Source organism: Meleagris gallopavo, chromosome 1, assembly GCF_905368555.1.
Source record: "Meleagris gallopavo chromosome 1, MGAL_WU_HG_1.1, whole genome shotgun sequence".
NCBI classification, from domain to species: Eukaryota; Metazoa; Chordata; class Aves; order Galliformes; family Phasianidae; genus Meleagris; species Meleagris gallopavo.
This window is the reverse complement of record NC_139404.1, coordinates 180,473,991-180,501,633: the sequence shown is the minus strand read 5'-3', so window position 1 is coordinate 180,501,633 and position 27,643 is coordinate 180,473,991. Positions and strand designations below refer to the sequence as shown.

The window sequence follows — 27,643 nt, the reverse complement described above, 5'->3', positions numbered from 1 at the left end:
GCAGTAGTCAGACTTGGATGGCTGATTTGTGACAAGGCTTTCTCCCACAAATTCTTCAGCTACATGACTGCATGAATAAAATACAAACACTAAGAACTGCTCAGGCTGCCCAGTCTCTCCGATGGATCTTTAAGAGCCTTCTTTCCCAACAAGTGTGTATGAGTACAGAAGTACTTCAGCATTCAAACAGGTATGCCTGCCTGTAGATACAGATGCAGTACTCAAGTACTGGTTTAGAACTATTCTTGATGATGAGTGAGCTACTGCTGTGCAAGCTCCCAGCTGCAGAAAACAGGTAACTGAGATTTTATCTACTCTTATGCTATGAGAAGCAATGGAATTTTTCAGTTTTTTCTTCACTGGGAGGACCATCTTCTTCAGCTCTTAATTTCAGAGCATCCAGATAAAGAATGGATGCTCACTCAGTAATTCATATGAATAGCATTATGCCTTGTAAAGCCAGCATTTAAATCCAGAGGTTGGACAGTTGTTCACATATAATTGAAAACAGACCACGTAATATCATCAAAGGAGGTTTCTTGTTTTCTGTTTTTACATTTGTATTTCTCATCATTCTCCATTTTTTATAGAGTATTTGGCAGTGTATTTCCTCATCCTTGGTGAATACTGCAGTAACCTCATAGCAGTACCAGAATACATCAGCTAGCAGCTGTGCAGGAAATACTGTTTTCAAAAAGCTGCTCTGGGATATTGCAGCTTTAGTATTTTATCTGTATATTATTTGGCACTGTAAAATTAGGCACAGAATAAAGATGAATGCAGTAATTTAAATTATAAATGTTAATTGATTGGTAAGCATTTTAGGATAATTAAGTCTATTTTACTTTGAACTGTAATTTAAAGTAGCGTATATTAAAAGAATGAAAATACCTCATATTTTCAGCATTTGTATTGGTAGTATAAATTTACTGTACTTGTAATTAAAGTAAAAGGAGAAAAAAATTGCTACTAAGATTATGTGTAAACTATTCTCCTAATTTCCTGGTGTTCCTTTTTTAAGATTTACTAATATATTTTATTACAGCTGTAAGTGATAAATTGTCAAATTATTTGTCAGTAAACAATGCCTAAAGTTTCACCTTTGTTCTTTATATTGGCGGCAGCACTGCAAATTGCTGAGTGCTATCTGTGCCCATGTTCAGTAGTTATATGTGATGGCTCTCAAGCTGACTCTACCCTCAGCATCGTATTTCAGCAAAAGGGGTTTTTTTTTCTGTTTTCTTCACGTGCTTTGTTACACGTTACACAATCTCTGTGCTAGGAGAGTAACAAGCAACAAAAGTGGGGACAACGGGCTAAGAGCTGAGGGCTCATTCCTGTTCTTAAGATACATAGATGGAGCCAAGTATGAATATATCCTGCATGAGGACTTACAGACTCTAAGAACACGTCTAGGTGACTTTCTGCAGAGCTTGGTCCTCTTGCAGTTATCTTCGTAAGTGGTTATTTTGGAGGGCAGTTCTGTTTTGGCAGTCTTAGACTGGTAGACTGTACATTAGTCCCTTGATTTTAAGTTTACTTGTAGTGTGACTATTAACATGTCAACGGATTTGGCATGTTTGGTGATAAACTTGTCTGCATCTCTGCTCAAACTGTTCCATCAGTTCTAGAATAGAGGCGTTTTGTTGAGTAACTAGCATGTTACCTGAATCTGTGATGTTTGTTAATTTTTAAGGAGCAGTAACTTTTTAACCTCCTCTCTTTTGCTCTACCTCTGCTGTTTCAGTGCAAAGTAAACATTGCAAAAGCTATAAAAAGTATATGCAGTGAACAGAATCAGCCAACAGATCTAAGCTGCTAAGCAACTGCAAGAAGCAACAAAAGTAATTTACGGGTGCTCTGGATTTATAATTCCCTATCAGATGTCTGATTTTCCTTTTGTATCTATCCAGAAGGAACTGTGGGATCTGGACTTGTTTCTATCAGAAGATCCCCAAATGCTACTCAGTGTTATTCCTAACCTTCATTAATAAGAGCTGTATTTCATTGGTGGGCACAGTACTGCAACCCTGCTGATGGAAGGGGGTAGGAACCAGATGATCTTTAAGATCCCTTCCAACTGAAGCCATTCTGTGATTCTGTGGTACCAGTGCAACCATGAAAACCTGCACTCAGAAGAACACAGGCATTTCTCTGGATATATTTCATCTTCCCAAAAGAAGATAATCAAATAATATTCGGTGAAAATATTTTTTTCAAACTTTATAATTCCCCATGATGACAAAATCATCACATCAGTATCTTTAATTAGTGTTGCCATTGCTTAGGAGGGAACTAGTCCATAAAATGGAGACAAGAACAACTATGCCCTTCCTTACAACAGACAATTTTTCAAACTACCTCCTATTGAGTGATGTCAGCCAAAATTAAGTCTAGCTGCATATGTAGCAAATAGCAACAGAAATTTTACAACAAATGTTTATGGAAAAATTGGTTTTACGTAAGCAACACTTTGAAGAATGGAATCCTGCTACCTTTCTCCTCTACCTGAGCATTGCAGTGACTCAGGGGGGAAAATTTGACAGGCATGAAAGGGGATGAATTCAATATGGACCTTCTTAAGATAAATTGTATTTAAACATCAAAACTACTGAAAGTTGGTGTCCCCTTATGGTTGCCATTGTCATTTGTCCTGTCCCTGTGGCCAGAAGGGGAAGCTGGAGCCCATATGCCTAAAGGGTTGTGATGTGTGTTACTGCTTATTGGGCCTTTAGTGCTCAAGGACATGTCAAATTCCCCACAGAAGACATCTGTGTATCCTCTAAGCAAACAAACAAAGGCCTTCTGAGTTTGACTGTAGAATTGGTTTGCACTCTAAAAGCTAAGCCCTTACATCTCTGTTTGTATGCACTATACCGCAACATTCCAGTATGGTGAGGATTTAATATTTAAATAGTGAGGGAAAGTTTCCCCACAGAGATTAAGAAAGGGAAAGCAAATAATCCGAATACCAGAGACCATGGATCAAAAACAACCCTGCTAGTCAGCAGGCCAGAATGCCAGCTCAGCCAGGATCCTTCTGCTGTTAATCGGTTTAGGTGGCAAAAGCAGAGGCCATGCGTCAGCTTCCTCTCTTAATTACAGGGAAAGACTTGTCAAAACCAGGTGCCTCTATTTTCCTAGGAAAATCCTTTCAAGTAGGATAGTTGATTCAGGGTTACAGACTTCACCTCCAAGACGATAGCTTTGTTTCTTAGACTGCTTTGATTCCTTTGGCAATATTACAGTTTTTGTTTAGGTGTCTGAGCAGCATGACTCTCAGCATTAAGTCAGTGAGCTCAGAGGCAGCTGCTGGATTCTGAGCACTTGGGAAGAGCCCACAAGTCCTTTTTGTTCGATCAATTGATTATTACCCTTCAGACCAACACTTAAGGCTTTCTTTACATCGCACAGAATTACTTTAAAAAGCAGACTATTTTATTGATCAAGTATGAAGAAAAAGTAATTACGCTAAAATCAATGAGGCTGGCTTGCATGTGAACATTAAAATTTGGGTACCTTAGATTTCTTCCTAAAACTCTTCACTCTGACTGCTATTTTCACTGCTTTATAAAGAAATTAGTCCATATTCTTTCTACAAACAAATTTTGGCATAAAAACATATTAAAAAGAACAGACCAAAAATATGTCTTTAAAACAAGCTTAAATGGTCCCTCTCAAAAAATAACCTAAAAATCCTCAAGTACTATCTTTTGCTCTGAGGTGAAGTATACTTTAAGCAAAAGGCTGAAGTCCAACAGGTCACATGAAGTGACTACAGGGGAGATGAAGCTCAAAATTAATTGTCCGTTGCTAAGAATGAACCTTAACATTTCACAGGAAGCTTCTCTTTTTGGAAATAAATTTGCCACTTTACAGTCAGTTTCCCTCTAATGGCAGTGACTGTGTTAAAAAGAAGTGTTTGGTAGCTGAGAATTTGCTCTATCAAATAGCGTTTTTGTGCTCTTTGTATCTGTTCTAGTTTCTATGGAAATAAATAGGAGGCATTGCTTTCAGATCGACCTACACCCTGTACTACAAATGCTACTGCCCAGGCACGCCTGGCTGTGACAAACCCTGATACCCACCAGGGATTTGTAGGGCACAAAAGCTCCTGGCCGAAGTCTCCTTCTGCTCCACCTCCTACACAGCACCCTCCAAAGCCCGGAAGAGGATGAGCTCCCTGTGTATCTCCAGTGCCATGAGGCAACTCGCCACTACCTGCAGACATGCAGCCGGGTTCTGGAGTGGGAAGAGCACTTTAACAGGTGGGAAAGGCCTCTGGCTGCTGTAACTACACTCTGCTGGGACGAAGGGTACCTCAAAACTTTAGTTTGAGACTAAAAGTCACCATTGGAAGCTGCATTTACGTGACTGGTGCTGTTGAAGTCTGCAGAAAAAAAAAAAAGGAACGACAATGTGCATGAAGAGATATCAGCAAACTTCTGGGCAGGCTGGGTGCAGGGAGCAGCATTGAAAACGTGGCCGTCGGTATGTGGGAATAATTAGACCTCTGTCATCTAACACACTGAAACACATCAATCTGCTCAAGCAAGTAGGCAAGAGGTTCCATATTCTGTAATTGTACTCATCATAATATTCATAATAGATTGGCTCATAATGATTCCTGCTCTAACATCATTACTTTTATACGAGAATTCACCCAGCATGAACATGACTCCATGTAACTAGAGATGACTCCACAATGCTTTTGGAACTGTATTTCAAATTGTAGCTGCAGGATTCCTTCAATATTAAAATAAAAATCCCAAGCCAGCAACAATGGTGGCAGTGATCCAGGTGACAGAAGTAACTGTGGGTGACAGAAATCTACATATGATCTCTCCATAATTGTATATATTAATTTTGTGTTTGTTTTGAAAAGGAAGGAATTGTTCTGCTTTAATATTTAATCTGCATTCAATAGTCATGCTCTTTCAGGGTGGCAAGATGAAGAATAGAAAAGAGGAGAGGAGTGGAGAGAACGAGAGGAAGAGGGGGAAGGGTGAGGGAAGGAAGAAGAAGGGGGGCAAGATTGCCTTTCCTCCATTTTTCAGTGTCTGTTCATATTTAGTCTTTCCTACTGGTGTTGGAATGAGATGCTAGAAGATGCAGAATCTCCTTAATGCCTTGCACAGTTAGATAAATATGCCAACAGCATGGACCATTGTCTGTTAGTTGATGGCCATTGAAGATCTGTGCCATTAAGCAAAGTGAAATGTAGGAAAATATTACGTCACATTCAGCAAAGAGTTTTGGTCAAACAAAAAATAAATGAGAAAATTTAAAATTCTCTTCTTATGTACAAGTCTATTTCCACACTTCAAGATAAGGTTTTGAAACTAAATTTAACTTAAGCAGATCAGCTGGAGGCTATGTGGAAATGTATAGTTTCAGGTCCATTTAAATCTTTTGGTCGTGCTTTGTCAATGGAAATTATTTCCCCTGCTGACTTCTCAGTTTAAAAGCAACAATTTTTGCTGCCTTCTCAAGAGACCTGAGTTTCTGTTCTTGCTGTAGGCAGAGGGTTGGGCACTGGAGAACACAGCCTTCAGAGATCATAGGGTCGGTTTGCTGGAGTTATTTTCCCATAGTTATTCACATTGCACCACTGACCACAGTATTTCTGGCCAGCCCATGCCCACAGTCCCCTTTGGAGACTAGGGCTGTAATTAGATGCATTGTACTGCTGTGGCAGTACCAGCAGTGCTCAGCAGCTGAGGCAGAACGGTGTGGTTTCAGGCAGCAGGTGTCTGGAGGGAAGGATGGTACGCACACAGACCTTTCTCCATATTGCAGACAGAACCAGGCAGGCAGATCCCAGGTTGCTCTGGCTGAACCTTTCCCTTCCTGGAGAATGTTCTTGTAGCTTTAGTCCAATCAGAAACAAAAGGTGGTTTGGCTGACCAGAAAGATTGTATGTTTAGGTTAAGCATTTAACAGCCTGCATTCAGTGAACATGAAGAGTGACACTGGGATTTCCTAGGCAACTTCTAACCCAGTAACCATTATTAAGTCTTTCTTCTTTCCCTCGAGTTGTTAGAAAGCTGGATGAAAACGTGCACACAGTTATGTCCTTCACACCTCTCAAAATTGCTGCACCATCTGGAGCCTGCGGTTAGGTCTCTCGCTGCTGGACTGAGCTTTCCAGAAGGGATCTCCTATCTGAAGCAGGGCCTGTGGGATGGCACTGTCTTCACACACAATATGCTTTTGCAGGCACAACTAAACCTTCCAGTTCAGTGATCTTATTATAAGTATGTGGTGTTATTTCCTAGAGAGATGGATGTGTATATGACATGCATAAATAAATTCTTAATCCTCAGTAGCTAGCACTGCTTGTGACAGTGAGAGAGATGATAACTTTTTTTCCTCTTCTCTTTAGATTCCAGGATGTGGCATGTGATTAATGCTTGCTTCTGTGCTGTTCTGCACAAATACCCTGCTGGACGGGAGGGGGGGATCTGTCTTCATGTGAGGGGATTTTGTAGACCAAATATGGCCCAAGCCTGTTTGATAGCTCTCTCATAAATGAAACGATGACAATCCCCTTGTGACTAGGAAACATTCCAGAGCCAGGGTGTAGGGTTACACAATGGTACAGTGTCTTGCCCCTGATTTATAATTTGAGAAGCAGATTGCGTTCAGACAGAATGCGGGTTGAACAATGAAGTTTCTAGTCCTGATCTCATTAACAGAGATTTATACCAAGAGGCTATTGTATCTTGTTCTTGTGGTTTGCCATGCCAGCAAGCATTCATAAAGTTATTTAAAAAAAAAAAGAAAGCTTCTGTCACACAGTTGGATCAGACAGTTCTCAGGAAAATATCTAGTCAAATATAAAGTGGTCCTAACCTGCACTTACTGTGCTTACGTTCTGGACTTAATAAGACTTGGTGTGATTACTGGATCAAATGGAACACTCAAGCTCATTCAATTTAAAGATTTGCAGAGACACAGCTTAAAATACCTTTTCACATATTTATATTGCTCCACGGTTGAGTCACTCTAACATGGCTTATTATTTGCAAAGAATACATAGCCACCAAAAGAATTTTCTCCCTGTGCAGAAGACCCATTACAGATAAACTAACAGCAACACCTGAGAGCTGCCATCCTGCCCGCAGTTCTCAGAGCCTCTGTGCTACAGGACACCAGCCTGGGGCCTGCACCAAGCTGACATTCTGCATGCAGAAGAAGATGCCCGGCACGATAATTAGCGCACCAATATTGCTGCCAGGCAATTTGGCCTAAGCACCAGCGGAAAGAAAGCAGAGATCCTGCTGCTTGTGCTTCAACCCGGTCTGGCCATGGGGCAGGCAGCAGCTCAGGGCCTGCGGCTGCTCGGCTCCTCGGCAGGGCTGTAAAGCACAATGAGGGCCCACACTGCTCCTGGGGATGAAAGCACAGTCTGGCTGGAGCTCAGAGCTCAGTCACAGTGAGTAGGTGCCACCCCGCTGACAGCACGGCTCTTTCGTCCTGCTGTGAAATGCAGGCAGACTATCGTTAGCAAGGCACGCGGCTTCCCAGCTCCACCTGCACAGCTCGCCGTGCTGCCGCGGGTATAAATAGCTGGGTGCTGCTGTCGGCCTGTCCTTCACTGCGCTGACACTCAGAGCTGAAGGGCGCTCCTCTGAGCCATGTCCTCCCCGACAGCTGACACTCGTGGCAGACATGCAGCCCCCAAATTCTGTGGCCGATTTACACACGTTGGACAGCTGAGAGCCGATAAGCACAGAAAAAACAGCGAGTGAACCTTCAGATGGCAGCCGGCTCCACATCACAGCAAAGTGCTGCTCGCTGGCACCTCCTGCACAAGGAACGGGGCAGCCCACTGTGTGCAGAGGAACGCTGTGCTGCGCTGGGGTGGAGGGAGCTGATGTTGGGAATGCCGGCAGCTACACGTGTGGTACAGGCAATTGGTACTGTAAAAGGGTCCGACAGCTGAGCCTGCACATGCCAAATCAACAACAGAGAATACTCTCACGTCCTACTGTAAGGACTATGGCTGGATCTCCCTTTTGGTCCCCTCTGCTTGACCTCCAACAACAGATCAGAAAAAATAGCACAGCATCCTCACAATAAAATCTAAAATCCTGACCTCAGGATTCTTGTACAGAAGAGTACTTGCGATTTTATTTTTTAAATAGGTTTTGAAGTGGGTTCGAGTTATCTCAGCTTCATATCATATTCCTTCGCTCTCTGCTGAGCCCAGGGAAATAGGAACATCTTGCTCACTTTTTCTGTGCTATTCATTGTTTTGCAAGCTTTTTCCAAAAGGGTTCAGACTGTACTGCAATAGCAGCATTTCTATCTTGCTAATGACTTGTTGCTGAATGCCAGACAGCCCAAATATGGAATAATCAGGACAGCAGTGGATGACATTTTCTAGGCAATATGTGAATGATAAGATTTAACTAACCGTGGCAGTCTTCAGCTTAATCCCTACCTTTCTTCCTTTGGTGTTAAGTGACAGGAAAATGCCCAGTGTTCTTTCTCTTTTCCCCTCTTTTCTTTATCTCCCACAACAGCCACACTTCCCATAAATCTTACTTCCCATCAAGGAAGTTCTGTTTTACAACTTTCCTATCCAAGTGCAGTTTTTTTTCCAGCATTTTATGCCTCTGTTAGTACAGAAATCTGGAAGAGACAACCCAGAGTGTTTGTTCTACTCCAGCTACGAAAGCTCTGTCACAGTGCCACAATCCCACAAGGCAATGCTTGAAGCAATTAATCCTTTGTTAAACCTTTGCAAGCAAAACCATTTTCAGCTGCCCTCTGTGTTTCCCTTCTTGGAAACCTTTCTCAGTGCCTTTCATACCTTCCCACTGTAGTACCTCCAGCAGCATCACCCAGCCCTTCCTCCAAAATCATATTTCTGTTTCTGAGACCAGGAGCAGAGTCCCTCCAATTTGAAATTGAACTCCACATGGGAGATTCTGAAATCTTACTTTGTATTCACATACTCCATCAAAATGAGCAAAGAGCTGCGTGATTGAATCCATACACTTTGATTTTGAAAAACATGAACATGACAGAAAGAATCCTATTAGTAACAGCAAATCACAATCAGAAAGCTTTGTGGCAAACTCACCGCCGGAGAAGTAGCTCCAACCACTGAACCCTGACACCAGAGGCACCCCCTTCCCAGCCCTGACCTTGTTCTGACTTGTTCTCCACATTACCTGCATCTCTTAGATGTGCGTTAAGGGTAGTGTATTTTTCAGAGCACTTATTCAGAGACACGTAGGTGCATGCTCACAAAGACCGTGCACCTAAGACTGACTCAAGGCATTTCTGTGCATGAGCAGGAATCACACTTTGGGCACGAATTAGGCACTGGGCTATTGCACTGAGCTTATTTATCCACTTAGACACGTGAATTTTCCTGTAAGTTAATATCCTTCAGAGAACTAGTAAGTATTATTGCTCATGTCTATTCACTCCATATACATGAACAGTCATAGCAGTTGTGCTGTCTCCCCACAGATGTTATTTCAGTGAACTAGGACACAGAAGCAGAATAGAAGCCTTGCTGAGGTTACATGCTACTCTGTACAGCTGTCTCCAGAGACTTCCTTTGCCATGGTCCAACTGCACAGATTAGTCCTTCCAAAGCCCCGTTTGGTCCCTTACTCACAAGCTCTGGTAAATCCTCTTGGGCCACACAAGGACTTACAGCCCTCTTCTGTCCATCCTTCCCATATCTGGAGACCTGTGTCCCCATGGGAGGACGCACAGCCTGTCCTCGCTCCGCCACACATAGCAGCCCAGAACACCTAACTCAGTGGCTGGGGCTTGGAATGGAGGTGCCTTGGGGCTCCGAATCACAAGCCTTGCCATGGGAAACACTGGAAATAAAATGTATTTTAGCAGTGCTGTCTGCCTAGCTATCCTCAAGTGATATCAGATGGGATATTCAGAAGAGAGATAACAGGACCAAAAAAAAAAAAAACCAACAAAAAAATGCACACTTGTAAAAGGGATGCTCACAATTCCCACCCACCTTGCCTTCTTTACAGGGACCCAGCGGCTGCTTTGTCCTTCTGGCCTCCAGCAACAGGAAAGGAGAGACTTGGCACTGCAAAGAGCAATGCACAAAGACCCCTCCCAACCAACTCTGAGCTTGCACCCAACACTGTATATCAAGAGTGTGGCTACACAGATTAATATCTTGAGGATTTCTGATTGCAGTTAAAATAAGCTTTTGTTTTTAGTTTAGGCTTATGCCTTTTGTTGTTAGTTTTTTTCCTCTCTCTGTTATTGTCTTTAAATCCTTTTCCCCATCAGTGCCTAAAGTGAATGGCTACGGGGCAGAGACTTCTGGCTCTAAGCTCAGGCAGGCAGGGGTGGAAGAGGAGGAGGAGGAGTTGCAAACTGAGCTCAGGTCATAGAATCATAGAATCATAGAATCACCAAGGTTGGAAAAGACCTAAAAGATCATCCAGTCCAACGTTCACCTATTACCAATAGCTCCCACTAAACCATGTCCCTCAACACAACATCCAGTCTTTCCTTGAACACCCCCCGGGTCGGCGACTCCACCACCTCCCTGGGCAGTCCATTCCAGTGCCTGACCACCCTTTCTGAAACGTAATACTTCCTAATGTCCAGCTTGAATCTCCCCTGCCATAGCTTGAAACCATTCCCTCTGGTCCTATCACTAATGACACGAGAGAAGAGGCCAACCCCCAGCTCACTACAACCTCCCTTCAGGAAGTTATAGAGAACAATGAGGTCTCCCCTGAGCCTCCTCTTCTCCAGGCTGAACATTCCCAGCTCCTTCAGCCTCTCCTCATAAGGCCTGTGCTCCAGACCCCTCACCAGCTTTGTTGCCCTCCTTTGAACACGTTCCAGGGCCTCAATGTCTTTCTTGCAGTGAGAGGCCCAAAATTGGACACGCTCACCAGAGCTGAGTACAGAGGAACAATCACCTCTCTGCTCCTGCTGGCAACACTGTTTCTGATGCAAGCCAGGATGCCATTGGCCTTCTTGGCCACCTGGGCACACTGTCGGCTCATGTTCAGCCGAGCATCAATCAATACCTCCAGGTCCATTTCCTCTACGCAGTCCTCCAGCCACTCCGCCCCAAGCCTGTAGCGTTGCCTGGGATTGTTGTAGCCAAAGTGCAGGACCCGGCATTTGGTCTTGTTGAACCTCATCCCATTGGCTTCAGCCCAGCTCTCCAGCCTGTCCAGATCCCTCTGTATGGCCTCGCTACCCCCAGGCAGATCCACACTTCCAGCCAATTTGGTGTCATCTGCGAATTTACTGAGGGTGCACTTGATGCCCTCATCCAGGTCATCAATAAAGATATTGAAGAGGACAGGCCCCAGCACCGACCCCTGGGGAACACCACTCACTACTGGTCGCCAGCTGGATTTAACTCCATCACCACCACTCTCTGAGCCCAGCCCTCCAGCCAGCTCCTTACCCAGCCAAGAGTGTACCCATCCAAGCCTCGGGCTGCCAGCTTCTGCAGAATACTGTGGGAGACAGTGTCAAAGGCTTTGCTGAAGTCGAGGTAGACCACATCAACAGCCTTTCCCTCATCCACCAGATGGGTTACTAGATCATAGAAGGAGATCAGGTTGGTCAAACAGGACCTGCCCTTCATGAACCCATGCTGGCTAGGCCTGATCCACCGGTCATCCCACACATGCCGCATGATCTCCTTCAAGACAATCTGCTCCATAACCTTCCCTGGCACCAAGGTCAGGCTAACAGGCCTGTCGTTCCCCGGATCCTCCTTATGACCTTTCTTGTAAATGGGAGTCACATTGGCAAGCCTCCAGTCTTCTGGGACCTCACCAGTCAACAAGGAGCGCTGATAGATGATGGAAAGCGGCTCGGCTATCACCTCCGCCAGCTCCCTCAGCACTCTCAGGTGGATCTCATCTGGCTTGTGGCAGTCCAGTTGGAGTAGTAGGTCTCTGACTGTTTCTTCCAGAATCACAGAGGGGTTAGTGTGTTCCCCAGCCGAGATTACCAGGTCAGAGAAAGGAGTATCCTGAGGATAACTGGTCTGACTTTTAAAGACAGACGTAAAGAAGGCATTCAGAACCTCCGCCTTTTCCTTATCCTCAGTGGTCACATTCCCAGCCTCATCCAGCAAAGAGTGGATATTCTCCTTTGTCCTCCTTTTACTGTTAATGTATTTATAAAAGAGTTTCTTATTCCTTTTCACCTCAGCAGCCAGGTTAAATTCAAGCTGGGCTTTTCCCTTTCTGATTTCACCTCTACACATCCTAACGACTTCCTTGTATTCATTCTGAGTTGCCTGTCCCTCTTTCCACAGGCGGTAGATTCTTTTTTTCTCCCAGAGCCTCAAGAATAGCTCCCTATTCATCCACGCCGGTCTTCTTCCCCGCCGGCTCATTTTGCAGCTCAGGGGACTGCCTGCTCCTGTGCCCTTAAGACTTCCTTCTTGAAGAGCAACCAGCTCTCTTGGACCCCTTTACTCGCTAAGACTGAATGCCAGGGGACTCCCCCTATTAGTCTCTTGAACAAGTCAAAGTCCGCCCTCCTGAAGTCCAAGGTAGCAGTTTTACTATTCCCCCTCCAGGCTCCACCATGAATCGAGAAATCTATCATTTCATGGTCACTCTATCCAAGACAGACTCCAACCTCCACATCTCCCACCAGACCTTCCCTGTTTGTGTCTAGTGGGGCAGTTCTTCTCTGTAGGCTCTCTGACCAGCTGCATCAGGAAGTTATCCTCCATGCATTCCAGAAACCTCCTAGACTGCTTCTTCTGTGCTGTGCTGTACTCCCAGCATATGTCAGGGAAGTTAAAATCCCCCATGAGGACAAGGGCTGGCGACTGTGCAGCTCGTGCCAGCTGCTTATAGAATACCTCGTCTGTCTCTTCATCCCGGTTTGGAGGTCTATAACAGATGCCCACCAGGGTGCCTGTCTTGTCAGCCCTTCCTCTGATCTTTACCCAAAGCGATTCAACATTATCGTCCCCAGTCACAATCTCAGTAGCATAAAAGCATTCCCTAACGTAGAGAGCCACACTGCCACCCCGCCTTCCTTGCCTATCCTTCCTGAGTTTGTAGCCATCCATTGCAGCGCTCCAGTCATGGGAGCAATCCCACTACGTTTCTGTTATGGCAACTAGGTCATAGTTTGCCTGCTGCACAATGGCTTCCAACTCTTCTTGCTTGTTGCCCATGCTGCGTGCATTAGTGTCGGGCAGCATCGCTCCCAGGAGAACTTGCAGCAAGGTCCAGAGTTTGCTGAAAGCCATTTTTAATTGGCACTTTGGGCACAAATTGTAATTTAAACAACCAGATCTACTGAACTGCATCCAGCACAGCTGTGGGCTAACCGTATTACTTTGTTCACCACGTAGGGTCCAATGCAACTGTCCTTCATGCACACCAGCTGGAGGGGTTGTACTGCACCTAGCTTTATGCTTTTTTCACCGTCATTTAGAGCAGACCCAGTCTCCTGTCTTCTCTCACCTGATTCCTGTGAATGGCTACAGAGTACATACTGCTTGAGATATTCAGTAGAAATGTAATTGCATTGTTTTGCATTACAGCAGCACAAATGGTGAGAACACCACTGGGACAAATTTTGCCTGGATAACATATGGAAAGTTATGCCAAAAGTATTTAAAGAGTGGCTCATTTCCATTCTCCACTTAATACAAAAAGACATCGAGACCAATTTGAAGTTGTTTTGCTTCTGCCAGTCGTGAAACAACAGAAATCCCACACAGAGGAAAGCTCCCATAGTTCACTTAAAACCCAACAGCAGAACAGCAGGAAGGAACACCAGTACCACCTCTCTGCAGAGGGTCTCAAGGTATATTTTCTGAGTTTCCATCTGTGCTCAGTTATTCCAACAAGAACAGCAAATGGTCAGATGCTTTTGCCTCTGTTTGCAAATGGCCTTTTCAGATCGTGACATTTATGCAAACAGGCCTCTCAGCAAAGGGCTTTGCCCATTCTCTGTTCTTCATATCAAGAATTTCTAAAAGAAACTATACGCAGGATAAAGTCTGTTACTTTGGAAGGGAGGAAGGGGATTACAGGGAGTCACTAAATCCAAGTAGACATTTGTTAAGTATGATTACATTCTAGAACAAATCAAGTGTAATAGATCAGATGCCATTTGGGGAATCAGATGTCACAAGCAACTCAATGCTGATAACTCAGAATGCATTCATCACAGACTTTCAAAATGCTGAGAATCTAAGACTCCACAGGGAGGGAGAGCATTATAGAAGCTATTTTGCTACACTTTTATTTTATAAATATGTATCTTTAACTGGCACAATCCAAAATCACTCCCTTACACTTGTAAAGAATCTGGCCTTAACTTTGGTACCTGTCATATACACATAGAGTTTTTGCTTTGATACGGTTTAATTTTTAGGTAGTCGTGTGGAGCCAGGAGTTGGACTTGATGGTCCTTGTAGGTCCCCTCCAACTCAGATATTCTATGATTTGTGATACATAATAAGTGTTGTCACATATATACTATTAAATCATTTGTGCGTTCAGCCAGATGACCTTTTGTGGTCCCTTCCAATTCCAGCAATTCTATGGTTACATGTAGCTAATAATACTGTTACAGACTTATTTTTGTACTGATGTTCTCTACAAAATGAGGAGCAAAACAAAGCACCCTAGAGTTTTGTGGTGAGATTACTTTTCTTTGGAATGTAGAAGCCAGAAGATGTTGCAGAAAAGTGCCACCAGCTTCTATGGAGCAATTTCATTTGTCTTTTGTGATACTGATAGAAATCCAAATTCAAGACAAATACATTGCCAAGAAATCATTAAATTAAGTGCTTGTTGTTTGTTTTTGCATTTGAAAGTAGACGAGGTAGAATAAAGTATTCAATATACTGAAAGGAATATTTTTTTCACAGTATTATAATAGTTCAAGGCTTTAAAAGGTAGTTTCAGAAGTATTTAGTGGCATCTGAAGGGACAGAGTAAAAAGTTCCCATTTATTTTAATGGAAATAGGGTGCCCACATTTTTCTGAAAGATGTGAAATCTCAGGTATGATTATAAACCAAGTACAAACAGCATCTGAACGGTGCTTTTCCTTTAAAGGAGCAATAAACATATAGAACAGGTTGCAGCAGATCAAGGTGAATCCAAAGGAAATACAAACAGTTCAGTTCCTCAGTACTGAAGTGAAAATCCTTTGCAGAACTCTCATAGAAGGGATTTTATAAACAAAATAATTCTTAAATCTCTGAAGATTTTCCCTGTCTTCACAGGTCAAAATTCTCTTTCCAAGTTTTGCAGCTGCCAGCCTTCCCCTGAGAGCTATCTATGACTACACAACTTTGGGGCACAGCATCCTGACCATTCCCGTCAATTTAGCTTGGCACGACTTGTAACATCTGGCCCATAATTAATACAGCATTTTAAAATCCTTCAGGAACTATTAAACACATTAAACACAAGATATATTAAACTTAATGAGCGGAAAAGTGTTTTTATGTGGGAGAGAAAAACTGAAGAGTTAAGGATGATGGAGTTATTAACGTACTTTAAAAAGCAGGAGCACTATATTTCACATCTCTTCCTGTTCCTCAGGTCTCTTTTGTCATTAAATAAGACAGCACTTGCACATTAGCAAGCCGGGTATCAGATGGCCCTTTTGTGCTTGTTCATTTCCTATAAAGAATGTAAGTACTGCAGCCACTCATGTTTCCTTTGGCAGCTGAGTAGCTGGAAGTTTAGCATGCTGTAGATCTGCAGCCGTGGCAGAGGCACAGTCCCACCAGGTCCATGGCCACTTGTTTGCCATGTGCTGAGCAAGGAGACCCCAAGCTGCCCCCAGGGCCACCGTGTGTCACCTTCATCCCTGTGAGATCTGTACCCCCGCCCTCCACTGCCAGGCCAACACGGTGGGGCAGGACGCAAGCTGAGAGCTACCCTGCGGTGTGCTGTGTAGTGATTTATTTAGAAAGTTGGAAGAAAATGTTAAAAAATAGACTGAGGAGTTAGAAGTTTCATATGGCTCTTACAGATGTGTAGAAATGGTGTGGGTGAGGATTGCCCTGCTTCCTTTGCAACTAATGGAGAGAAATGGGCACTTTTAAGGCACAATTCATCTGCCCCTGAGGTCTGTATCTAAAACAGGTCCAAGGAATCGGTACCTAAAGCTGTCTGTTCATTTCTAATGACTTGAAAGAGACTGGCTCAGGTATAAGCACTGCATAGATGTTTGAAGGTAGATAGCATGAATGCCATTGCAGGCCAGACCCAGAATAGGTCTACTGACTTCTCTTTTTCATTTGGCATACTGTGGGGTTTTGTTTGTTTGTTTGTTTGTTTTTCCATTAGATTTCAAGCCTAGATTGCTGAAGTTAGCTGCTGAAGTTAGCTACAAGGGGATGTCTTGATTATCACCTGCTGCATATCCTGACCAAATCGCTCATGTCCCTATAGATATGATTTTCTTCATTTGCAGTGAATGCTCCTTTGTTCAAGTGAGTGGAAACCAGTGTTTCTACAAGTAAATTAAAAAAGTGTGCTTCCAAACCTAAACTGAGGCTGAAATCTCTGCATCTTAATTCCTAAAATGTTTGGTGCTACTGGTACTCTTGGTGTACATACACTGAGCTGTCTCTGAATCTGTTTAAAGCTCTATTGGTAAATAAAACAGGACAGAGTCAATTCTAGAGTCAATTTAGGGGGAACAACTGTTTACAGGGGTTGATAGGACCTGTGATAGGACAAGGGAGAATGGTTTTAAACTAAGATGGGAGGTTTAGGTTAGATATTAGGAGGAAGTTTTTCACTCAGAGGGTGGTGACACACTAGAACAGATTTCCCAGAGAGGTTGTAGATGCCCCATCCCCAGAGGCATTCAAGACCAGGCTGGATGTGGCTCTGGGCAGCCTGGTCTGGTGATTTGTGACTCTGTGATGGTGACCCTGAATATAACAGGGCGGTTGAAACTAGATAATCATGTGATGTGGTCCTTTTCAACTCAGGCCATTCATTCAGGCCATATGATTCTATGATTCTATGAATTCTCTAGCTCCAAATGTAAGTGCATGTTACTGCTTGCAGCAACACAGCCAAATACCCTTTCCCACCTTGGGCAGGGAGCTTTGTTCAAAGTGCTGTGGGAGAAGTCCCAGTGTTGTCAGGCCCTTAGCTGGGCTTGCACATTGTATGGGAGATCTAACCTGGGCCAGAGACTGTGCTTCCAGTTATGTAGGGACAGCAAGTGAATGCGAGTTATGTCTTCCATCAGGCAGCCAGGCCATATGCCCCTGTACCTAGGATATGATTTTAACTGCTACAAAGATTATCTGGCCATGGATATTGGACAATTAGCTGTATTTTCAGTATTGTCCCACACTCTGAACATATCTGGGGAAGAGAATATATTACTTTAGCAAGCTCAAACTTGCTAAAACTGGAGTGGAATTTCAGTATTACGCCTTTGTATTTTCTAGGCTCAGTCTTTCAAGGCAGAATGTTCAATGTTATTTAAGTTTCACAGCTCAATCTGACCAACTCTGCTATGAAGTTCTGAGTTACTCTAGATGGAAGGTTTAGCACAGGAAAAGAGCTATTTCAAAGGTAGCAAACAAAAGATACACCTGTGCTGTCATGGTGGTGAGTCCTAGTGTTCTGCCCAAATCTTCTCTCCCAAATGCCCACATTGCTTCACCCTCATGCTCCACTCTGGAACAAGTTCAGTTATTTGGGGCTGGGAAGCAGTAGTTGTAAGATGGTGTATGCCGGTGTCCCATCCCACATGGCATGAAGATACAGGCCAAGTGTGACTCATGTCAGATTTGGCTACGTAGAGATGGGAGGTGGGTATGTCTGTGTGCATACATACATGCAGAAGGGGTAAGCAGCCCTTGGATAAATCCTCTTGGGCCACATAAGCACTTACAGCCTTCATCTGTCCATCTTTCCATCCTTTTCCAATCACCAAGGTACGCTGTGATCCTGGGAATAAGTGCAGCAGTGGAGTTCATCCCGATCCATAATTGCTGTGACCATGATCTGGAGAAGCAGTTCTCAGTTTTGCTTCATAGATGTGAAGTGAGAAACCTTTCTACACTTACTCGTATGGAATCACACATCTAAAGAGTTCATCATCACTACTGGTCTGCTTGCTTGTGCTTAAGTTTTCACAGCAACCAGATATTTTTTTTCTTTAGTACATACCTATACTACTGAATGAATGAGGACCAAGTAATGAACTCAGACATTCCCACTTATTGTCACATTACTTAATAGTTAGTGCCCTCCTTCACTCTGTTTTGGGACACTCCAGTTTTCATTAGGAGATGTCAGTTCTAGAGGGAGTTGGCCCTGCAGAGTATGGCCACAAGCCAGTCAGTGCTATTCAGCCCCAAAGCTTGAATCAACTCAGCAGAATAAACACAGCCAAGCGGTCTGTGTGTTCAATGAGATGAAAAAGAGCAAACAATTCTGATTCCATTTAACACCGATTTAGGACTCCTAATGCTGCCTTCCCCACAAATGACTGTTGTATTGTCTAGCTAAGGGCTTTTGTTCAAAGACAGGACAAGAGCCTGAGAACACTGTCCTGATAATGTTACAGGCAGAGTTTAGGTTTACAAGCAATGCATCTCTAGCAGGTATTCTACATGTTAATATCGGCAAAATAAAAGTCTGGAATGAGAAAGACATTCAGATCCCAGAAAGAGCATTCACTTTGATTTTATATTTATTTCTGATCAGGGGGAAAGAAGTAGAGCTTGCCAACCATGCTTACTGCATAATGAATAGGAACAAGTTAACTTTGACTATGTTTGCAGTTTCCTGCAGGGACTAGATGTCAGTGCATTTGAAGATATATTTTTTGAACACTTCTGTAAAAGGGCCATCTTACATAACTAACGTGATCTTTAGTACTTCAACTCCATAAAATTTACCTTACGGCCAGATGATATGCCAGCTTTGCAGGTCACAGGACTACTGATCTAGTTTATATGAGAACATAGATATAAAATACAAGAATATAAAATATAACTGTAAAAACTGCTTCCTAAGATTATTTATTCCTTGAATGCTTTGGTATTCATTCACTAATAGTGAATGTATGTTATAAATCTAACTTTAAAAAGTACATTCCTAAAAATTATATATTGAGATTGAAAATTTAATTACCCACCAATAAGATGTATCTGCATATGAAGATATTCACAAATGAATAAACGAAAGGCAGAACTCCACTAACTGTAGTGGCAATAGCATCTGAAACATTTCCAGGGACCTAAAATGGAGAAGTTAAATGGTTAGTAAGGAAAGAAGAAAGAAAAAAGAAAAGGGAAAAAAAGACTACACCAAAAGAAACAAATAAACAACAGCAACAAAAAACATGTTAACATTGCTTGCTTGTGAATTAACTTAAATCTACCTTTCTCGAAAAAAAAAAAAAAAAAGAGCTTATGTTCAGTTCCAGATTTGTCAGGCATAATAAGTTGTGTTAGAAAAATCTTTCAGAAAAATCTTTATATCTCCTTGCACTCACGGAATATAAGAATGCATGTTTGCATTATAAGCTTTCTAGAAAATTAAATAACATTGTCTAAAATGTACGGATATCTCCTGATAGAAGTATAAAGCATAAGATTTTGTACCATTATGATTACATTTAAAAGACTGGTACACTGAAGGAAGGTGAAGGTTTATTAGTTATTGTTTCCCAGTTGCTGTGTCCTGGCTACAGGGTTGAAGACCTTTAACACAGCTCCTTCAGATTACCAATGCTTTTATTGTATGCACATGTCTGGCACCTCTCTGTTTTTTGGCAAGGGTCTCTTGGTCTGTTGTATAAATAATTTCTCCTTAATGTTTTTTGGTTTTTGTTTTTTAAATGTTCTTAATACCCAAACATTTACCACTCTAGTCTAAATATTCTTCAACCGAACTACAACATGATTAGGAGGACAACTGAAACTTCAGAGAAAATGACAGTGATCCCGTTGCCCTCTCTGGGAGCCAAGCTGGGCACTTCATAAGGAAGAGAGCTCACATCCTTCTGTTGGGACTTTTGATTTTGATAAGTTTGTAAGCTGAAACCTTTATCAATCACTTCATAGAATCGTAGAATCATAGAATGGCCTGGATTGGAAGGGACCTCAAGGGTCATGAAGCTCCAACCCTCCTGCCGCATGCAGGTCCACCAATCTCCACTTCTTAGACTAAGCAATGAGAATTTCAATACAGAAATTGAAATACAGACCATATTAATAAAAGCAGATTATCCATTCTTCACCATGTCAGCTGAACAGGAAGGACAATCCTGTCTTCTTTGCAGGGGAAGGAACTGATTGGTTTCTACCAGTTTCCACAGTGCCTGGCTCAATTGTACTTGTTATTATTCCAAGTAAAAGTCACAGAATCACAGAATCACAGAATTGTAGGGGTTGGAAGGGACCTCTAGAGATCATCGAGACCAACCCCCCGTTTCATATATACTGGAAACACTTTAAGAAAGCATTTGCATATAATTTTATACAAATGATACCATACAGAATAACAAACAAGGGAGACTCACCTAGCCTGTATCTTAGAATGAGTTTGTCATTTCCTTATCAAGACAGCAGTGCCTTAGTAACCGAGCCATAGGTACTTATTTGAAAGGCTATGAGGAAGCTCATTTCTTTTATATCGATTCTTTCAAAATGGAGTCAAAGGGAAGGTGGTATTCATGCTGACATACTAGCTGCACAGAATGATTTGAAAGATCCAAGGAATGACAGGAGAGGGAAGCACCAGGTGGGAAAGAAAATATAAGGACAGATTCCAGAAGAAATGTATACATCTGCCTAACATACTATCCTGCTATAATCACTGTGGATCTGCAGCCCTTTTGTTAATTTGTTTTGCAGGTATAAATTTATTCTCACCAGATAAATTAATGAAGCAAAACCAGTGTACGTATCCTCTTATCTAATTGGCACCTGCAGACAAAGTGGTGAGCTCTCTCATTTGTTTTCTTTCCATAGGAAATGCAAAAGATTTAGGCCATGCATTTCACATCTGTAAGTCAGAGAACCACACTCCTTACAGACTTGGACCTGCCTCTGGGCAGAAGAATAGTTTCATTCAGCATGGTTTCTGAGGCGTGCTACTACCATGAGACCACTATTTAACACTGCATAGCAAATCAAGCTGCAGCTTGGAATAGAAAATTGGGAAAAAAAACACCAACTGTTCCAGGAGGATAAGCCTGTAAAGGTAATGTAGCAATCACATTCTCTGATATGTTATTTTATTCTGTTGTATAACAAGAGGTTTTCGGTAAGCCAGCTTTTATTAGATAATTCCAATTTGTACAAACCAAGATCAACTTCAACAAAACTCATGCAGAGTTCTGAATAAAAACCCTCCTGGTTTCCTGCAACCAAGAAAACACTGCTTGGCAGGACAATCGGGAATTTGGGCTTTTCTGGCTTGTGAATTCAAAACAGATCTATTGTGAAGATAGATCTGGATTTCTAGACTCTATATTGTGGTTCCCACAGCCTAAACTTTCTAACTCTAATGAGGTTACCCTGACACTAAGGATCAAGTCTGGACTCTTGGTGATCCCCAGCATAAGCTGTGGAACCCAGGCTTTAGACTTTCAGTTCTTCACTGGAAGATTCCATGGAATTTTCCTGATTACTAGAAAATTTGTGCAACCCTGGCAGCGAAGACCCAAATTCATCCAATAGAGCAGATGTAAGCACGTAATTCCCAGAAGTCCAAGTAGAATCACAGAATTGTAAGGATTGGAAAGGACCTCAGGAGATCATCCAGTCCAACCCACTGCTAAAGCAGGTTCCCTACAGTAGGTTACACAAGAAAGCATACAAGTGAGTTTTGAATGGGGGACATCACAACCTCTCTGGGCAGCTTGTTCTACCCTCAAATTAAGTAAGTTTTTCCTTGTGTTCAGATGGAATTCCTGTGTTCCGATTTGTGCCCATTGCCCCTGGCCCTGTCTCTGCATACCGCTGAAAACAGCCTGCCCCCAAATGGCTATTTTTTCCTGCAAAATGCAGTCCGCAGAATGTTTCTTCTGTGGGAAATGTAAAATGTCAAGATTTTGTTCTAACTAGGTGACGGTTCTGTTTTGACAACAGCAGTGTTTCCTAAATTGACCCTATACTTGTTGGCTTCAGGCTGTGCTACCCTAATGCATCCAAAATAGATATCCTTGAAAGACTGCCCTCGCTCTTCAATTAGTCCTGATTGCTACAGCTTGTCTCCTAAGTTGTGCAGAATAACAACAAGCTTTTGCTTCAGACATTTACATGGGTGCCAGTCTGTTCCCAAGTGTTTATTAACCCTTTTTCATGACATAAGGTACTTGGCATTACCTTTGAAAAAAAAGTCTTAGTTGATATTCTATTGGCTACTCTGGAAGTCATAAATGTGGAGAAAAAATAGCAAAATACTTGGAAAATTTCACAACAAAATAAAGATTTGTCCTCCCTCCAAAGGTGGGGGGTTGTATTTTCTTTGTTCCAATGGACAAGCCTACATCAACCTGAATCTTTGTGGAATATTTAAATACCTGTTGTACACTTAAATATGATCAAGATCCACTGCACTGAGCTTTCTGTGTCATTCAGTAAGTTCTCTTTGCAGACAGAATCTCAAACAAACCGAGACAGCCAGTGTCTGCATTGCCCTTACCCTTTCATCTGTGCAGGTAAAGCTGGACTTTACCCATAGGTGAAATACATAATTCCACCCCTTTTATAAATTCCAGATCAGAGAGCAGTATAGCACTCATCTCCATCAGTGCTGCTCTTTGAATAAAAGTGTAATACTTGTTGGGCTGAAGAGCGTAGGAACGAATCTAAAATTAGTGGCCAGAATATTCAACTGAAATCAGGGAGACTTCAATGCAAGGGCACATCTGAGCTCTCATAACTCACACGAAACTTCTCCTTTTGTCAGTTGCTGTTTTAAGTAGTTTAGACATTTTTGGGGGGCAGGAGATTCTCTGTAACTGTTTTTATTTTGCAGTGATAGGTCAGACATGTAACCAAGAATCTGGATCTTGATAGGCATCTCAGCCCAACAACGCTACCTTCTATGTCCTTTGTGGACCTAATGCTAGACAGTCACACTGGAAACTGACTTCAGTTCTCCAAAGCTCCTAAGATGCAGTTCATAGCGAAGCCTGTCTTTCTCTCTCCATCCTATGAAGAACAGAATAGAATAGATTTCCTCACACCATCAGAAACAATAGCAAGAAAAAAAAAATCTGCATAGGAATTTAGACTAAATAACTTAAAATAAAACCCCAAGCATAAGGCATTTTATAAAGGTCAAAGAACAAATACTGCAGTTCAGCAAAGACCTAACCATTTTAGTAAACAGAACTGAAAACAGAGCAGTTTCTCCACCCTCCCAGTCTGTTTGAGGCTCTAGAGTGCCAGCTTCTAGGTTAAGATTCATGATTATGCAATGAAGGATGCTCGTCAGACTGAGTGGAAGATGACATTTGAGTACCTTATTTTACAATGCTTTCTAAACTTTGTTTGAACAGTATAAACAGTAGACAAAGGAAACTGGATTTTGCAATAAAAACTATTTTTATGAAAGCAAAACAGTCACATGACCTCTTACCCAGCTTTTAAAAGAGCAATAGAACTTGCTTTGCCTGCCAGCCCTGAAAAAGACTGAATTTAATGTCAAAGACAGAGGTCTTGTTAGGCTACAGTGCTACATTCCAAATCTTATGTGTTTATAGCTTTCCCCATTGCCATAACTCCACCTTCTTGAGAAAAAAATAAAATGCTTAACCCTTTGTAGCTTTGACTTTTATTGTAGCTGAGACCCCTCTGATTCCTCACTAGGTAAATTTTTCAAAGCAAAGTAGCTTGCATACAGGAGACACATTTGTGAACACTGAGCTCACACTGAACTGGACAGAAATCCAGGTCCCTTTGGGTACTTAAGCATGCTGATTTCAAACCATCCAAGCCAAACTACACTAAGATTTGTCACTGTGTACCTCTGTGCCCCCAGTGTAAAAGCAGTTTTGTAGGCAAGCCCTTGCTTGTTGCTTACTGATTTCAACACATATTGATTTATCCTGTCACACAAAATATATTTTTTCTAAACATATCCCACTGGAAAACCACACTCATTTTCCTTTTGAAATGAAGCTTTCCTTTTTCCCCAGTAAATGTTTCTTAAGATCCTCAAATGCGGTGCCACTCCATATTACCCCTTCAGTGCTAACTGAATTTTGTATTTGATAATGCAAAAACTGAACCCCTAAAAAATCCCATCCAACAGAAAGCCAATGAGTTTCACTGTAAATAACGTAACAAAATAGCTAGCAGATGAGTACACAATACTAATGTTCTTATAGCTCATTTTTAATTCAGTAGTCAAATATAACAAGTGCAAAAATAATCCTCTTATATCTGATAAAAATAGTACTATCAAACACAGTCCCTTCCAGAGAAGAAAAAAAGTGGTGAAAAAGATAGTGGCTGTATTTCTGCTTGCTGTTATTAATGAAACCAACAACTGTCTGAATTTGGTATGTGTATTGAAGAACTGTAAAACACACAGGATACAGTGCAGAAAGTGGCACAGGATGCAAAGATTCCTGAGGGTGAGTGAGGGGAGAAGGGACCAAGCAACCCAAGGCTAGGTACTCCTTCCCAGCTGTGGGAGGGAGTGAGTGCAGGTGACAGGATCAGGGAGCATGCAGATAGCCACTACTGCTTGTAGGTATGGCAGGGTGGGGCTAAGCTAAGTGAGATGTACAGAACACTGGTTAGGGAATGGAATAGTCTCCCAACCTTCACCCACGGTACAAGTGGAGAATATGGCTACAGAGCTGAGAGGAAAATTAAATACATTTGCAGTAGGAGGTACTGTTTTATTTCAGCCACTCAGCCAGCTGAAATCCCTGAACCTTAATTTTAGGGTGTTTGGTGAATGCATGTATGAAACATGTACATTAGGCATCCATGGTATCATCTGTTCAACAGATCTCAAGTATTGAGTTCAGGATGCTTTTTAGCTCACCATTTGATAAATATTTTGTCAACTAAATAAGCTTGTAAACCATAAAGACAGTACTGATTTGAAACTCAATTCAGTCGCCTACACATGGACATCTAGGTCCTTCTGAGGCAAAGTAGTTTCCTTTTATGGAACTGGCAGATAGATTTATAAGACTCAGCCCTCAGCTGCCCTTCCAGGAAACTAGAAAAGAAATATCTGGGGCAGTCTGAAAGATTCCCTGAGCATCTGAAATATCTCTTTGTGTAATTAAATTGAGATTTTTACCTCCCTAGATGATAATGGAAGCTTTGCCAACCTCAAAATATTTACAGACTTCAAGTTACATCTCTAATGATGACATCTCAGCTCTCATCTCTAGGTCTAGTGTGATTTGAAATGCCCTCCCTCCCCCCAGCCATGAGATTGGAAGAGCTCAAGTCTCCTATCAGTCTTGTATCATACTTGACAGCCCAATTAAGATGTTTCAGTTCCTTAAGGAATCGAGCAACTGAGTAAAGCCTCCAGCATCCAAAACTTCAGTTATTCCTACTAATAACAAAAATCTAGTCAAGATCAATAAGAAAAGTTCAAAGCAGTATTGCTAAAGAATTTGCATGTCTAAATCCAAGATTACTTCAATAATTCTTATTAGCCAAGCAGTCACTGGATAAAAGCACCAGTGTTTGGCACTTGGACAGACCCCCGAGTTGTCCCCTCCCTGCTAAGAGCCCTAACCAAGAAGTTACAGACAAATTCACATTTGTGTTTTCTAACAAATACAGTAAAACATTTTTCTATATAGGGAAATAGTTTCTGAAATACAATTATCCAGATCCATTGTAATCTTTTATATGTAAACTTGATCTGAAAACTATGTATGTAAGCACTGTTTGTGTCTTGTATATCTAGAAGAATGGGGATATAACAATGAATTCTCAAAGCACTGGATGAATTTGAAACTGGGCATCCCAGTTCCTGCCTGTGTATACGAACAATTTACGTCCCGCTTGAAAAGGGGAACAGCCGCTCAGTAACCCTTTTCTCTTCTGCTAGGTTTAAATGAAACTGTAAACCATATCTAATTTAGAAAAAAAAGAAGGTGTGTAGACACCAGCCTTCAAGGGTGAGCAGTAAAGAAGTAGACTGCCAAGGCAATAAATCAATTGTAAAAGAGGGATGAGACTTTAGTGCATCAACACTCTCTGTTTCCTCTTTAGTTTTGGGAATCTTCTGTTCCTTAGATAGGCCTGGATGGTGTCACACACACCATCTTGAGTTTTCTGGTCCACACTCTAATTCCTATGACGCATCTTCTGGCATCTCACATTTCTTTTTCAAGGATCAAAAAAATTTTAGGTATTGCAATGCCTGTTGCTTTGATGCCTAAACTCAGCTGTGGTATTTAGCCTCATATGTCTTCTTTTACTACTTATCTCTAAACACTTTTTATGATGCAAATTGTAAATTTTCTATTTTGAGACTGCTTTTTGAATTAAGACTCATAACAGGCTGCATTGCATGTATAAAGCAATACATCACGAGTCCTCTCAAAGAAGAAATATTCATGGAGCAGTCACTTTAATACAGTGTTGATTAAACTAAACAGGTAACATGGACAAATCTAGTATGAACACAACTATCTCTTCACCCTGTCCTGCATGTCAGGCAGCAGCAGGAGCAGGCAGCTGTGTAAAGGGGGATGAGCTGAGGGTGGAGGCCTGCCCAGTCACACAGCACCCCAACTAGCACAGCAAAACTAGTTCAGTGGCAGTGACCATTTTCAGCCATGAGTTCAGATCACCAGACAAGTCCATAGTGGACAAGTCCATAGTGATGAGATAGGTTGAGTCTGAGGTCAGTCTCAGGATGGGTGATGTTCACAAGCATATGGTCCATGCAGATCTAGCAAGGAGAAAGGGCAGGAGCAGGGGCTGACATGGAGTTCCTAAACCAAGAGGATTAGGCTCCCACTGAGACACCTCGCAGCTTTGATTCACTCAGCTCTTCTGGAAGCTATCTGATCCAAGGTCACTGAAGTGTGCCCAGCAGGCACACTGATGGGGCAAATTCTCCTCAGGGCTGTGACACTGTGATCCAGAAATAACACCAATTCTAGTAGCTAGGGTACTTCAGAGTTAAGAGCTGTGAGATTGGACCTTCTCATGCTGAGAAGTGCTAAAAAGCAGATCTCCCTCTTCCTGGGTAGTAACTGTAGTCACATCATTTGAAAATGGCCACCCTGAGCTCTTTGGTTGTGTTTTAGAAGAAAACCTGTGGCAGTAACATACAAGCAGAGGTGTTGGTGCCTCCCTTTGTCTGAGGATCCAGAGCTGTCTCGAAGTAACAAGGACTCCTGCCTTGCAGCCTTGCCTTACTAAGGGCAGCAGTTGGGATGAGGGTAGAGAATAGGGGGAATCCAGGCATGCCATAATCTTTGCTATTTGCTATCTTACAGATATTTTTAGCCGTTTTTGTTGGTATTCTGTCTCTTTTGTGAACATGTGATTCTGGAGTTTTTATCAGTCCAAGTGCCTAGAACTGAATACTGATATCCTTGCTGATGCTGGAAGTCATCACTGCACATAATGCTTCCTATTCTGTGTTTTTTCCTACACTGAGCTGTGATTCTGTGATTTCAAT

At 42.2% G+C, this 27,643-nt stretch overlaps 1 protein-coding gene across 7 annotated transcripts in view; it reads left to right on the top strand.

Moving 5' to 3' along the window:
- Positions 1-24,283, top strand: part of CEP126 (centrosomal protein 126) — a 34,761-nt gene extending 10,478 nt beyond the window's left edge. For 2 of the 7 annotated variants that reach the window (XM_085216304.1, XM_085216302.1), the window contains exon 7: positions 8-6,347. In XM_085216304.1, the coding sequence (XP_085072430.1) occupies positions 8-25 (18 nt within the window). In that variant the 3' untranslated portion in view covers positions 26-6,347. Of the gene's footprint in view, positions 1-4; positions 6,348-20,985 lie in introns of those variants that run through there. The other 5 variants (XR_014881117.1, XR_014881115.1, XR_014881114.1 and 2 more) reach the window with 5 other exon arrangements.
- Positions 24,284-27,643: the final 3,360 nt, after the last annotated feature.